Source organism: Diadema antillarum, unplaced genomic scaffold, assembly GCF_040938485.1.
Source record: "Diadema antillarum isolate AM-2024a unplaced genomic scaffold, OU_Dant_1.0 seq00001453_RagTag, whole genome shotgun sequence".
Taxonomy (NCBI): Eukaryota; Metazoa; Echinodermata; class Echinoidea; order Diadematoida; family Diadematidae; genus Diadema; species Diadema antillarum.
Window position 1 is genome coordinate 165,365 of NW_027272199.1, and position 14,890 is coordinate 180,254.

At 36.4% G+C, this 14,890-nt stretch overlaps 1 protein-coding gene across 1 annotated transcript in view; it reads right to left on the reverse strand.

The window, feature by feature from the left end:
- Positions 1-6,975: 6,975 nt before the first annotated feature.
- Positions 6,976-14,890, reverse strand: part of LOC139709590 (N-acetylated-alpha-linked acidic dipeptidase 2-like) — a 40,851-nt gene continuing 32,936 nt past the window's right edge. Inside the window, exons 19-20 of the mRNA XM_071621552.1 lie at positions 8,426-8,512; positions 6,976-7,168 (exon numbers count right to left, since the gene is read on the reverse strand). Of these exons, the coding sequence (XP_071477653.1) occupies positions 6,976-7,168; positions 8,426-8,512 (280 nt within the window). The remainder of the gene's footprint in view (positions 7,169-8,425; positions 8,513-14,890) is intronic.

The window sequence follows — 14,890 nt, forward strand, 5'->3', positions numbered from 1 at the left end:
CAACTGCATGTAAATCAATAGCATGTGACGAGTTACTGCTCGTCAAACTGCCCAAATTACCAGCGCTGCAAAGTCAAATTCAAAGCAACACGCATGACTCCATTGCCCAACTCAGCACGTAAATGGTGTTTGAGCTCTATGGTTCTACTATGTTCCGGTGCTTTGTAAATACCACAATACAAAAACAGGAGAGAAAAAAGGACGATACTTACCCGATACTGTGTGAGTGAATGCCGACCAGCAGTCCGCGGAAAATGGGGAAAACACTACACGTATTGTTGCTGAACGTCAATGTGAACAAGAGGCTGCACTCATTCACTTTTCAGAGGAACTTGCCTGAGATCGCGACAACTTTTTTCGGTTGCGGAATGATAGGTCAGGACACAAAAAGGAAATGTTCATACTATAACATTCTAATTCTATGCATCGAATCTGTTCAAGGAGTAGAGGCAAGAACATCGAACAAACCAACAATCGACACCACAAAAACCGAAAATAGCATATTATCTTATGTGCTTTTTAATAATGCATAGTGTTTGTAATTGTGCATTGGAGCTTTGCCTTCAGAGACGTGTGGGTGTATCTGGAGCACTCCGAAAGTTTTTTGTTTAAGTCCTACCCATTAATCGTACGAGAAGCTACCTATTATGTCAGATATTATATACAAAAGACATGTCTACAATTTATAAAAAGCGTGGAAACACTAAAATCTACATAATGAATTTTCATTCATACACAATCTTTGATCTCCTCATTTTCTTTTATACTCCTGAATGAAGACAAACTAACTATAGAAAGAGACAAATAATCTATATGTAACTATAATGCAAGCTTTAAGAGTTTAATGATTCATTGTACAGGCTCATTCACACTTTTTTTTTCTTTTTCAAAACATCATCAAACTAAAGAATAAAGGAATGGACTTACCTTACTGCTACCTGGTAAGAAATCGAACTGTGAAAAAGTTGAACATGAGGATGCGCATCAGTCATCTCTGGCGGCTAAACAACGGGCTTTTCAGAGGATCCCTCTATATGTAATAAACAAGGCCACCGAATGGCACGGATGAAGGATTTGTGTTTACCCATATCATGCATACCGGCATGTCACACTGTGACTTTGAACTTTGCAAAGTAATGAAAGAAAAAGATAACTCTTGCAAGACACAAGGAACAGTATTTCATGTCGACCACTTCACTTGCCTGTGACTCAGGAAATATTCTTCTACCTCTTTGTTTAAGATTGGCATGTACGTACAGTACATAATAGAGAAAAGCACGAAACAGTGGAGCTAGATTATTACATACGCTGTGTGTGTACAAGATGTCAGGATGTTCTCTTCAATGGAGAGGCAAGCATGTTACAGACTGCTTGAACTTTTTCAAAAGAGTTTTCTATATGACTAATAGTTTCAGTGACAAAGTAGTTTTTTTGCGAGATAAATGGACATGCCAGACGTTCTGAATGAGGGACTAATGCCTTATCATGCCTGACAAAGTGAATGTGTTGTTGTGAAAGTAGGTTTCTTGAAGCTAAGGGTATACCAATACTATCTGCAACCAAATTTCGCAATACACATCTACAATCCTAAAGATTTGCAGAACTATTGAATGTTTACAGGCCTTACAATTCTCAGAATTTGCTTCGAATTTGCATACATATAATTTATATACACCCTCATGCTTGGTCTGTATGCGTGTGTGTGTGTGTGTGTGTGTGTGTATGTGTGAGCATGGGTATCCCGTTAGGGCATCATTCGATGGGTGTTCTCTATGTGAAACTCTTGTAGCGGCATACTTGAGAATGAAATGCTTAGAATAACTCTACACTCTTAAAAAAATATGTTCAACTTTTCACCTTTTCAGATTGCCTCACAATAGGAGCACCTTTAGTGAGTGCAACTTTTTTTTTTTACCTTCAGACGACTGCTGTGTAGATTTCATGTAAAAGAAAAGGAATTTACATTCTTAAAACATCCGGATCAGAACTGACCCGGAAAGGGTCCGTTGGGGTCACACCCCGTTCCGGGTCAGAAATGACAAGGAATGGGGTCAGATATGACCCCATTCAGAGTCATGAATTGGATCAAGGTGACCCCATTCCAGGTCTTCATGATTAAATTCCAAGTCATTTTTGACCCATAACGGGGTGTGGCCCCAACGGACCCTTTCCGGGTCAGTTCTGTCAGTTTTTTTTTTTGTTTTTGTTTTTAAAGAGTATAGGATAAAAATTTTTGAGTTTAGTTCAATTAGATTTTTTTTTCAGCGATGTCATTTGCCTACCCAATTTTTTTTTAAACTCTATTGTTGTATACCTGATATGTGAAAACGCGGTGTACTTATAGAATTCTATATTTCCCCCCTTTTTTTAGGTCCGAGTTTAATGAAACTTCTAGCATTCTGTTCCTTGCTATAGTAACACCGTCACAATTACTTTCGCAATTGAATAAAAATCTTTTTGCATAGAAAAGGCTTTGATAATCTGAGTGGATATCAGAAACTATACGAACACGTCATTTCTATCCTTTTCAGCTGGATTTATTTGTTTTATGTACGTATTTTTCATAATCTGTATAAGAGTGATATGAGTGCTTATCATACTGTGGATGTATGTTCCTGCGCTTTATGTGAGTGTGTATGCGAGCGTGTGTGTTGGGGGAGATGTACATTATTGTGCTTTGATATAGGTTTTTACAAATGTTAGGTGTGCGAGATTAGAGATTGAGGTTATCAACACTGATTTACCTTCATCCATTATGAGTATAATAATCTCAATGATGCTGTACGTGTACAGAGTTTCACCGCCCATGCAATTTACAACTTACCACTGCTTTATACAATCTACAAGCCCAGCTGAAAGACTTTGTGCTAGCGTAATCATCAGGCCGAAGCGAAGTATAGAATTTGGAGCCCATTATTATTATCCAAGAAGAAGAAGAAGAAGAAAAAAACAACAACAATTAAGCGTACTCTTTGGCGAAATATATGGAACGAGTCTCACAGCACAATTGTCATTTCACTTAATCCCTCCATTTTTTTTTGTACATGACACATCGTTCTCCGTGGTGATTCGTTACAATGCTTTCTTATTTCAATTATGTATCGATACGTCTCGTTATCATGGTTATTGTTCTGTACTCTGCTCCTTTCACAGTGGATCGTTTTCATTATTCCTTTTTTTACAAAAAAAAATGAAGTGTATGTAATTGTGTTCTGTCGAAACTGGAAAAGAAAAAAAAACCACTAATCAACATCAACCTTTATAATAACTTTGACTGGCTTTAGCTTTCGTCCACTGCATGGCATGCATGGGGACTTTTTCAAGCCGAATTATATCCGTCGCATACCTTCACCACCAGAAGGTGAAGCTCTAATCATTTTGTTGTGACATAATTATTTTCCACACCTGATGGAAGATTGTTGTTGTTGTTGTTTTCGTACCGTGGTTATGTATCTATATATCCAGACAATTATCACAATTCATCAAGCAGTGTATCTAATCTGTCATATTTTAGGTGTACAGAATTGACTAGAAATGAATTACAGGATGTGTGATGAAGGGTGGATAAATACCATACAGTCCCTCATCTAGATACAGTCTCTCATCTCACATATATCGAATACATGTATTCATACGCTGTCTTTTACAAGCTATACATTTTGAATGACTTTATGGACTATAGCCTTCAAATCTAGATTCTGATATACCCTCTCATACGTGCGTCTTCAGCAACAAATTTCGGGCAAAGATGTAGTTAACTGCTGAAGCTCTAAAAATATCCCTGGACTCTAGATGGCACTGTATAAATTTAGCAATAAATGTCGTTACAAAGAATCAATACCGGTAGACAAAAACAAATAAAGCAAAACTAAACGAGACAGAGCGTACGCAATAGAGTGTTACACTGCTATATCAGAAGTGGAGAACCAGCAATTTCTTATGTAAATTATTTACGATTCCGCAGAAATAAATCAACAGTTTCAGCTGTTTTACGTTACTTTTTCACATATGTTTAGGAACCCAAACTGATTTATTTTCCATGAAATATAAATACCAGTATCGAATCACAACAACTCGTACACAAACATGGTACTGATAACATATTACAAATGGAAATATAATGTATATCATTTACAATATGTACAGCAAATCACATCCCTTCGTGTATGTCGTCTCCCTGGTGACAATATCACACTTGAGCTCTAAATCACATTAGATATGTACAATAATATATATGAATGACAGCATTTCAAAAAAATCCTGGAAATTCAACTAGATGAAATGACTGATTGCCTGTAATTTTTTTTTCCATACGCTGATGATTTTAGATCATCACTTATTTTCTCTGCGACGATCCGACAATAAGTTTTACAACATCATTGCAAAATGGCTGACAATAGACTTTGCGGCTATAACAATGTAATGATTACCGCTTTATATCGAGATAGGCAAGAACCGCTTTCAGAGTGATTTTGAATAGATAAACGAATCTTACTGCTTCAAAACTGCATTGAAAGCTGGTGCTTATTTTTGTTAAGAACTACACTTTACATTTCAATGAAATTAGACTTTTTTTTACATCCAACTTTTAGAGGAACACGTATGTCTACTAATTTAGCTAAATGCAATACATATACAATAGGACCTCAAAATTAGATCTGGTTGCAGTTTAATATTTAATATCATAGAATAAAGGATTATAAGATGGATGCAGTGGATCAACTTGAGATTTTAAAAGGCATGATTTTGGGGGCCTGCGTTTTTGAAAGCTTCGATTCCTTTTTCTTTTTTGACATTGTCATGATTGTAGTCCTAAAAGATACATCAAATTAAAATGGGATTGGATAAGATGTCGACAACAATTAATTTTTAGGGATCCGATATATGCCGCAGTCATTATTTCCAAAGGATCAATATAATCGCCCTAGAATATGTTGACCAGCGTATGTATCCATGATATCGTCGGTGGCATTTGAAATATACCTATGATCTAAAGTAATTATTTCAGATTCTGTCTTTCTGCTTTTTGAAAGCGGTCGTCCCACCAAGATTATGGCTGATTACGGTCAATTCAAATATGTAAATGACTGACATTCACGATTAAATTAATCCGTCAGCCATGTTTGGGATTCTTCATTGAATATTCATTCATTAAGATAAGTTCGAGAACCATTTCCGGCTTAGTCCTAACAATGTTTTAACCCTCAGAGAGAACATGAAAAAAAGACATACAGGTGCCTCATTTGATATAAATGTTATTGACAGCAAGAAGATACAATCATTTTAACCCATTACGTTGTCAAGGATATCATGAACTCAATGTTGACTGACAAACGAATGTCTCAGGATCAAAACTCTTTTATATGCAATGTATACATGACATCGACTTTCTCTTAAGGATAACTTTACAGTATCAAATCGAACATTCTATATAGCCTAATATACATTCATTAGAATATAATTAACACGAGGTGAATTGAACAATGATTATCATACATTACACTGTAATTACAGAATACATTATGTTACGATTATTCACATCATGATTTACATTTGACAAGTCTACCACAAAGTCTAAAGAATGATTTGTAATCACAAGAGCAATTCTCTCATCTGATTTGTTTTTAAAAATAAATTTAAGAATAAGGATATCACAAAATTAAGCGCATTGGAATCTGAACGCCAATATAGCATTCAAACATAATTGTCACTGTTATACTGAAAAAAAAACACCATCGCTTTGTACATCAAAAGTACCTTTTTTTTTTGCATCGTAAAAAATCCAACCAATGCACTTTCCTCGAAAACGAAACTCGCTCTTCACAGTTGAAAACACGATCTATCTCAAAAATAGAAATGATTACAAAATTTGAGACGATCAGCGATGCGGCATCCATATTGGCCCTGAGAGAACTCAACCAGCCTAATCAATTATCTCTGGAATTGAATCCACAAATCTTCAATTAACAAACTTTACAATATTAAGAAAGAGCAGCACATCTTGATTGACTTATGATGCACATAGTAATGACGTGTGATGTGGCCATCTGATATCACTAGTTTATTTTTTGCTTTGTTTTCGTTCTCTCTCTCGCTCTCTTCTTTTTAGCGCGTTTATGTTGACATGTCGATTTATAGAATTAACCATTTTAAGAGTCAGGTATGTTATAGCCATGTCCAGGTTTCCAAAGAATAACTTTGGATGAATGTCAGACCTCGAAAATGCTTTGACAAACGAAACAAATCGAAATGTACCAAAATAAAGAATTTCTCCAGAATGAACGTGTTCCTGTTCGAAGACGTGTGATAACTATGCGATTATATTCGACACAAGCAAAACGTTTCTGAAAGTCACATTGATATAAGTTTTAACCTCTTTATTGGACAGAGAGAGCGAGAAAAAAAGAACGATGATGTTCCATTGTGGAACGAGGTAATAGAACAAGTAAGAAAGTAAATTGACGACAATTATTAAAGAATTTTGTCAAAAAGGACGACATCGCTAGTCCGTATTATCACCTATTACCAACGATTAAAGGTCATGAGATATTGACAATTATTTTAGTGTAAGTCCAGATTATCTTAGAGAGGTATTCCAGAGGCCACTTTATTTGTATTATTTCCGTACGAAGGAGCAACTTCCATGATTTCGTTGAATTCTTCTGGCAGTATAACCGGCCATCGAAGATACGTACATGGATAATGTATCCATGGGCTATTCATTGACATAAACTTCGTTTAAATGCGTTCCTGTTCAAAGTGTTAAGGAACCGGAAGCATGCACACCGAAACCTCATTGCCTATGATTATATTATTGTCCAAACCCGTAGTCAGTTTTCTTTACTTCAACGAAGAAATCATTGAAAATGTCGCAACTGTCTTCTCCATTGATCGCTCCTCTTTCTTTCCTTTTTTTGTCATATTTGGCAGTGTTTGTATGCGATCACGACGTTCAACTCGATGACGATGTTCCGATCACCACGACGTGACGTCCTTGAGGATCGCAGAGGCCGATTCGATGGCGTGGGTGACGATAGCTACCTGTTGCGCCACCTTTGTCCACCTCGTCGTCGCGTTCGGGTCGTTGTACGCATCGAGGATACCGGGAAAGATGTGTGACATGTCGTCTCGTTTGGACTCCGTGTGGCACGGGGAAAACAATACGTGACTGGGTGTGAAGAAAATGGAGATAAGGCCTAAGGATAATGATGCTGATCATGATCATGATAATTAGGATAATGGAAATAATAATGATAATAATAATGATAATGATAATAGTAACAATAACAATTATCATTATCATTATTATCATTGTTATTATTATTATTATTATCATTATTATTATTATGAGATGAGGAAAAAAAGGAGGGGGAGGCAGGGTTAAAAGTAGGGCATATATACATACTTTTTTTTTGAAAGACATACTTCCAATTCTGCAACGTCTATAAAATTGGCTCAAACACCTTCATATGATTGCATGCACAAAGTCGACGATTGACATACTCTTAGTGGTTATCATGATAATGATGTGTGTGTAATGTATGACATTTTGACGTCAAATTTTGATCATTCATCTAATTAAAAAAAGAACAAATTTTCTGCATGGAGAAAATAATACCTATAGTCTTCAATCAATACTGTCTTTGTCACTTTTCTTCCTTCGTCAGGCAACCGAGGTCAGAGAACAACTTACACGACTGTTGTCTTGGCATTTAGAGGGAAAATGTTTCCAGAGAAGAAAATTACATAATAAAGTGGTAGGGAAAACAAGTCGACGATAAGATTAAGTCCCAGAAAAAATACAAAGAACCGTAACCCCTAACAATAAACAAAAACAAATACAAAACGAACATCTGTATTAATGGCATGCATGTTGCAAACATTTGATACATATCTAGAGAATAACATGAACAAAGACTAGGGAAATTTTGAAAGTATATTGAAATATCAGAAGACTGGATCATAGCACAAATGTCCGTCTAAACAGTTGCCAATAGGTCACATAAAATTATATCAGGCCTGAATGATTCAAATTAAAATCGAGATAACCTGTGACCAGGGAGTTCCTGGATATGACACGTGACTGTAAAAAAAAAAAAAAAGAAAAAAAAATCGATCTCATCATGCCATGGCTAGCCTTGTGCAAAGACAGATAGCTATTTCAGCACACGATCACAGAGGGCAATGGACTCGCACACACAGCGCGCGACCGGCGAGCTGCGAGAGTAGCGAGCTCGCTCCGATCTGATCGCTGTGTGCGTGCGAGTCCACTGCTCGCTGTATGCGAGTTCATTGCGAGCTGCGTTTGCAAAAGGCTATGCCATGGCAGTCCCGGATAAAACTGTATTTATAGATGTCTTCAAAACAATATGCATCTAATCTGAGACCAGGGATTTCTCGGGAATAGCTGTTTGACTTCAAGTACCGATCTAATCTGTTGCCAGGGAGTTCTCTGATGAACGCCTTCTCCAGTTGCATCAGTTGGTCGTTGATCTGCCTGACGGACTCGTGGCTGCGGGGAGGAGAGAGATGAAAATTATTTCTCATCAAGTGTTTATTAATTTATCTGAATTCCTCTCTATCTCTTTTGCCCTGCTCTTTTTACCCTTTTTACATATGGCAATCCACCAAAATCAACATGGTGGCTGATCCCCAAACATTTTGTATAAATTCAGGTAATATAGAAAGTTTGGCAAAAAATACTAGTGACATTTGAGGAACTTTGGACAAACCACTTAAAAGTTGCGAATTAACCATTTCTCAAAAGTCTTGGTTAAATCCATGTGAGGTCACCACTTATTGAATGAGTAGGCTACGTCCATAATGTCACGAAAGTACGATCATAATTATTATCAAGTATTATCATAGAGTATTACAAAGTAAATTTTAAAAGAATTCATTAAACCATTTTGAAATGAGAAGTGCGTATCGCCCCTGGACACGTCTCTGATTGCGCGATGTTAACAAAGCCTTCGTGAAACCCCAAACAGATTCAGATAGTCTGGAGGTGTTTCGCGTTTGTTTGTGTGAAGTAAGCGAATTTTACGATATATCCGCGAACTATCCGCGTAGTTTTTGAGACATTCTCACGAACGTTTGGCGCATGCTTTGGGACAAATTCGCACCAAGTGACGTCTGACCCCTATAAAGCGGAGGTGTCTCATTTCTTTCATTTCACTGTACACACTAAGAAAAAAAGGTTCAATAAGGGAGCTAGAAGGGTTCGAAGTCGCGAAAATGGGTGCAAACTACACGATTTGAGAAAATGGTGGAACTTTGCTTCTTATATGGTTCATTTTGGGTTCGATCTTGCCACGGTCATTGGCGGTGCAATATTACGCCCCAAACTAGTCTCAAAACAAAGGCCATCCTATGGTGTTGCTCGGCACTAAAATGCAATATTACATATCCTTGTGCTGATATTATGAACATATATTTTTTGATATCAGGAAACTTAAGTTTCTTTCATATTCTTTAATCATTCATCGAGAGTATATTTTCAAATTAAGTTGAGTCCATGATGAAAGGGGTCTACTAAAAAAACAAACGTAGAATACCTGATTGCTTGTCTGGTATTGACCAATCACATTGTACACATAACCTAGGAGGTTTAACAGATGAAGTTCCAACTGGATGTAATTATTCAAATAGTCGTCAGATTTCTGCTGCTGTACAAAACAATTCCACAGCTGCATTTGTGCCTTCGCTGATCGGGATTCGATGCCGCCGTCTCGCTGAGCAATCTGAAGATTCATTTTGGACGTTTACATAATTTTGGCTATATTTTGCTTCAAATGCAATCCTATACTTTAAGATAAAAACATATAACACAAAAGTCAATTCTGAACAGAAATATTATTGTGCAAAAGTGTTAATCAGAGCTGTTTCATGTGAAAGTGTTTAAACTGTACCCTGGATAGCCGGTTTATTTTATTACTTTTCGTCATGATTCTGACAAAGCAAACTGATATGAATCTTCAAATAGAATTCTTTATCAATAGAAACATTAGATTACTGCCCAGGCATGCCTATTAGAATAATGTTCGTTTTATTTCATTTTTTTTGAGCAATTTCTATTCGTGTATCCCCGTGTCTTTAACATTCACCTAACCTATCTCTTATTGGTTGGGATGTCGAAACGTAATTACCATTACAAAGACATATCTTCCTGTTTGTGGTTCATTCTTGCTAAGGTGCAATATTGAGCCCACAACAAGTCTCAAAGAAAGACCCATATGGTGTTGATCGACACTTGAATACAATATTGCATACCGTCGTGGTGCTACTATGTACATGTTTTTTTAAAGACATCATAAAACTTGATGTTCTCTTATAATTTCATAATCATTCATCGGAGCATTTTTAAATGAAATTGAGTCTTTGATGAAAGGGTCTGCGAACAAGCTAACGAAGAATACTTGACTGCTCGTCTGGTATTGACCAATCGAAATGGAATATGTCACAGCATTCCCTGCATGCTTACTGTGCGATGATGGAGTCAAACCCTACTACACGCTAAAGATTTTCGTTGCGACTCGATCTCGGGACAGAAAAAAAAAAGGTCAATATTTTTTCAAGGCCCTCAAATTTGGAATTCCATCCACTCTGATGTGAAATGTAAGAAAACGGTACAAAGTTTTCAGAAAGCTTTCAAACGTATTTTACTTGAAAGGTTTTCTGGAAGTTACCAATATCATTTTACGAATTTATAAGAGACTAGCAAGATAGGGTGTGTTTGTGAAAATGACATCTTGTGTATTGCTAATATGCGCTGGTCAATGTTTTTGTCTGTGAATGCATGTGTGTGTATGTGTGAGTGTGTGTGTATGTGTGTGTGTGTGTGTGTCAATGTTTTTCTCTGTATATACAATGTATTTACTTTTCCGGGATTAGTTTTAAATAAGGCCAATTGCCTTCTCACTCACCCCTTCACTTGATATCTTTTGCTGTTTGTTTGCTTTGTTTGTTTGTTTGTCACATTGTCATTTTATTCATACCATTGTCACATTTTATGTATGCATATTCTATTAAGTGAAAGTAAAGGAAATGATAAACTAAAATCATTTAGAGAGCAAACTCGCGGATATATAAGGGTGCAAACTACACGATTTATTTGTAAGGGTTGATTTTTCCCCCTTTTTTTCATGGATTCATGCACGGTAAAGCCTAAGGGTAAAATGCATGCACATGAAATGTAAGCACATGTTTCCGTGTGCTTGCAAACACCACATTTTAGAATGAATAAAGACTAGCTGTGATAGTGGAATTTCTCATGAATAAATAATAAAGCATTCAAACTCTGGCCATTGTTCAACACCATTGTCAGGGTGTTAACCACATACTCCCATACACACCCATTGACCCCTGTGCAAAGTGAAAATTTTGTACAGAGGGTTGGAAATAGAGCAAAATCTGTAACCTAACTGTGAAATTGATCATTGATTTCATGAAACTTATTTGTGTTTTAAACCACCTCCAACGAAATTGTACACTATACAACTATCTCCCATATCAATGATAGTGTTATCTGATATATACAACAGTAGTAACTGAATTATTAAGAATCAAAAGTGGAAAATGTTTTTTTTTTTAAACGCCTATTAATCCATAGAATACATTCGATGCAAAATAATGACATGGATGTTTCCTAAAGTGTCAATTCACGGACCCAGTAGTTTGGTCACCTGGTGTGGGCATGTTCATTCTTTTCTTGAACATGATCTATGAATTCAATGAATTGTTGAGTCGTGCAAACTTATGTGCACATAAGTTGACTCCCAGATGGCGTTCATGCGTGTTTGAGCTGAGCATCTAGCGCAAATTCCATTTCCACAGCAGATCAGCTCTTCTGAGGCTTTTCGTAGCGGCTTACTGCAACTCTGACTTCAAAATTATTTTGTCCACTTCATAATATCAAGACCCCGCAGATTCCTGCTACGTGGAAAATGGTGAGTTGAAACATCATCGTAAAGCATGATTTGAAATATCCACAATGTTCTCGACCAAGGCCTTACTCTCGATATTACCCTTCATCAAATTTCTTGTATCTGTTATTTTTTTGGTTGTATAGCCATGTCTTATAATGTAGGCTTGCAGGCAGTAATATTAAAATGTTCATTTTAGAGTTCTGTTAAAACTGGCTAGTTTTATGCATGCTGTTTTCTGTTCTATTTTGTTTTGTTTCGCAACCATTCTGTGGAATTAGAGCAGCTTTAGCGATAAAATGTCTTGCTAAAGACGTCATGGCATTCCCATTTCAGATTTCAGATTCATTTATTGTTCATTTAGGAAATTCTTTTTGTTGGTACATGGGCGTGCACATAGGAATATCTACATACATGCATAAACTCACATATATTCATGTACATGTACACATTATAAATGATACAATTTTCACTACATACACAATTATACAAGCTTAATTTATACTCACAATACAGTGAACACATACATAATCACAAATTTCAAGTAATTCTTTATATTTACCGATCAACAACAAAACAAAATAGTTAGGAAAACGTGGAATCGGATATTCCTATAGGAAGTGTATCCTTAACATAACCTTTACGCCACCTCCCCCCCCCCCCCCCCACACACACACACATCCCCAAGGATAATACATCGCGTCGTGCCATACCACATTTGATTAATAACGAATAAAAGGAACGGAAGTTGATGAATAATTGTTGATAAACTTATGGATAAATAGACCAGTGTACTAACTAAACTTATAATGGCAAACATTGCACGCTTATCTTTATGCTGGGATAATTCTCTGTAGTCAGGTAGTGTTAGTGGTGGACTTAAGTTCACCCTATATGCAGCAAGGCAGTGCATAAGAATTGAACTATACATTAAGCTGCCATGGAGAGAGCTATGTAGTCACATTTACATAAGTTAGCTCTTCTGCAAAATTATTACACACGCATGAACAGTGGCCTTGAACTCATGACACTTGATTTTCCATTTCAGGTATTCAAGCAAGATACAATATGATGAAGTTGCGCGCATTCTCCTGATCACGTAAACTTATATGCAATTCTGATGGACAGAGTGATTCCTCAACAGAATATGTAAGTTTCATTCATGGATTAATCCGTAATACATGTATATGTATTGTCAGGTTATTGATTCATCTAGATTTTCAGCATGTGATATCCGTGAAGTATATTATATTAAAGCTTATTATTACACATGAACGCAGTTTTATCAGTTACTATAACGTAGCCACCGTTTAGTGGGTTGCAGAAAATTTGATAAGACTATAGTGCAATTTTTGATACCATCTATAATCGAGAGATATGTTACTCAAGTGGACCATTGCGATCATTCATTCTTGCCTTTTCCGTTCTACGTCTTCTCAGTTTTTTTGGACTTTTTCCTGAAAAGTCCATGATGGATTGTAACTCATACAGGCAGCATCTCTACCCCGCAAGAATCTTCATTTTTTTTCCTTTTTTATTCATTTATTTATCTATTTATTTATTTATCATTTATTTTATTTCATTTTATTTTATTTATTTATATATTATTATTTTTTTTTCCGGGGGGGGGGGGGGAGGGGGGTAATCTTCTTTTCTGTAACCAGCATTATCAAAGTAAATCAAATCAATGTTATGAATAAGTAGAGGGGGCTATATTTTCACTTTTTTGTGTGTGTGGTAGGAGGATTAGAGGTGTCAACCATAATGGGCATCATCACACCCATTGCCATGGCCAGCACCCGGACCATCATCTGTGGCAAGCTCAGCAACGGCTGAATGGCTGAGGTCTATAAGTCTTACTCCTTTCCTAACTGTGTAAAATATACAGCAAACTGATGTTAAATTGGCATGTAATTTGATGTTGTCTTACTTTGTTATTTTATGTTATGAAGACTTTGAGTTGGTCAGGAAAAATGTGGGAATATTTGAATATGCCCTATGTCATAAATGTATGCAGGCCTACATAAAAGGTGTGTATTTTCATCTCAGTCCAAATTCGCAACATTTTTCTTTTCAACATGACTTTACTTAGGCTATTCCACATCTATTTTTTTTTTTTTCAGCTCTAACTTAGTGATGTCGGCATGCTGTCTCCTAATTCCCCGTCTGCCTGGAGAGGACATGCTGTATGTCTGTGACAAAGTAAGTGCTGCACTTTTATATTTTTATGGGAGACGGGAATTCCATCTGCTTTGTGACTAGAAATATAAGAGGAATATTTCTTTGCAACATTATCATGTTTTACTTATATGACGAAGAGCTGAAATAAATCTATCCGACCGGATTTGTTTAGAAACCAATATCAAAGCTTAAAGGGATGGTATAGTATTGGTGGAGGTGAGGATTTGGGCTTTTCACTTTTTGTGATATACCAAGAACCTACTTATGAAATAATAGAGAGTATGCCATTCTAAGAGGAATTCTAAAGATTATTTGATGAAAATTGGTTTTGAAATGGATGAGCCATCCAAAAACAAAATAAAACGCAGCGATCGTGATAAAAAGTGAGTCCTATATTATATTATTATTGCTCTGTTTTGGATATCGCAGCTATTTCAAAACAATTTCTCATTATTTCAGCAAAAGACGTTAGAAACCTGAAGTAGATCTATGCAATCAATTTAATTTTCCATTTTCTGGTCAATGGTCATAGTTGCAACCTGTTAGTTTATGTAAGCAACACAACTGCGTAGTGTAAACGACCTATTTCCTTCGAAATTGTATTCAGTCATTATTTATTCATGCCAAAATCTCTTTCAGAACCTGACAGGACTAAATCCCACAATCTTCACTGTGAATGCTGCGCACTAGTGACATCACTATTTGGCTGGATGGTTGTGAAATCTGCCCGAATTCCTGTATACAATCGTGTCTTCCTTCGCTACAATGTTTCCGGCCTTCTGTGC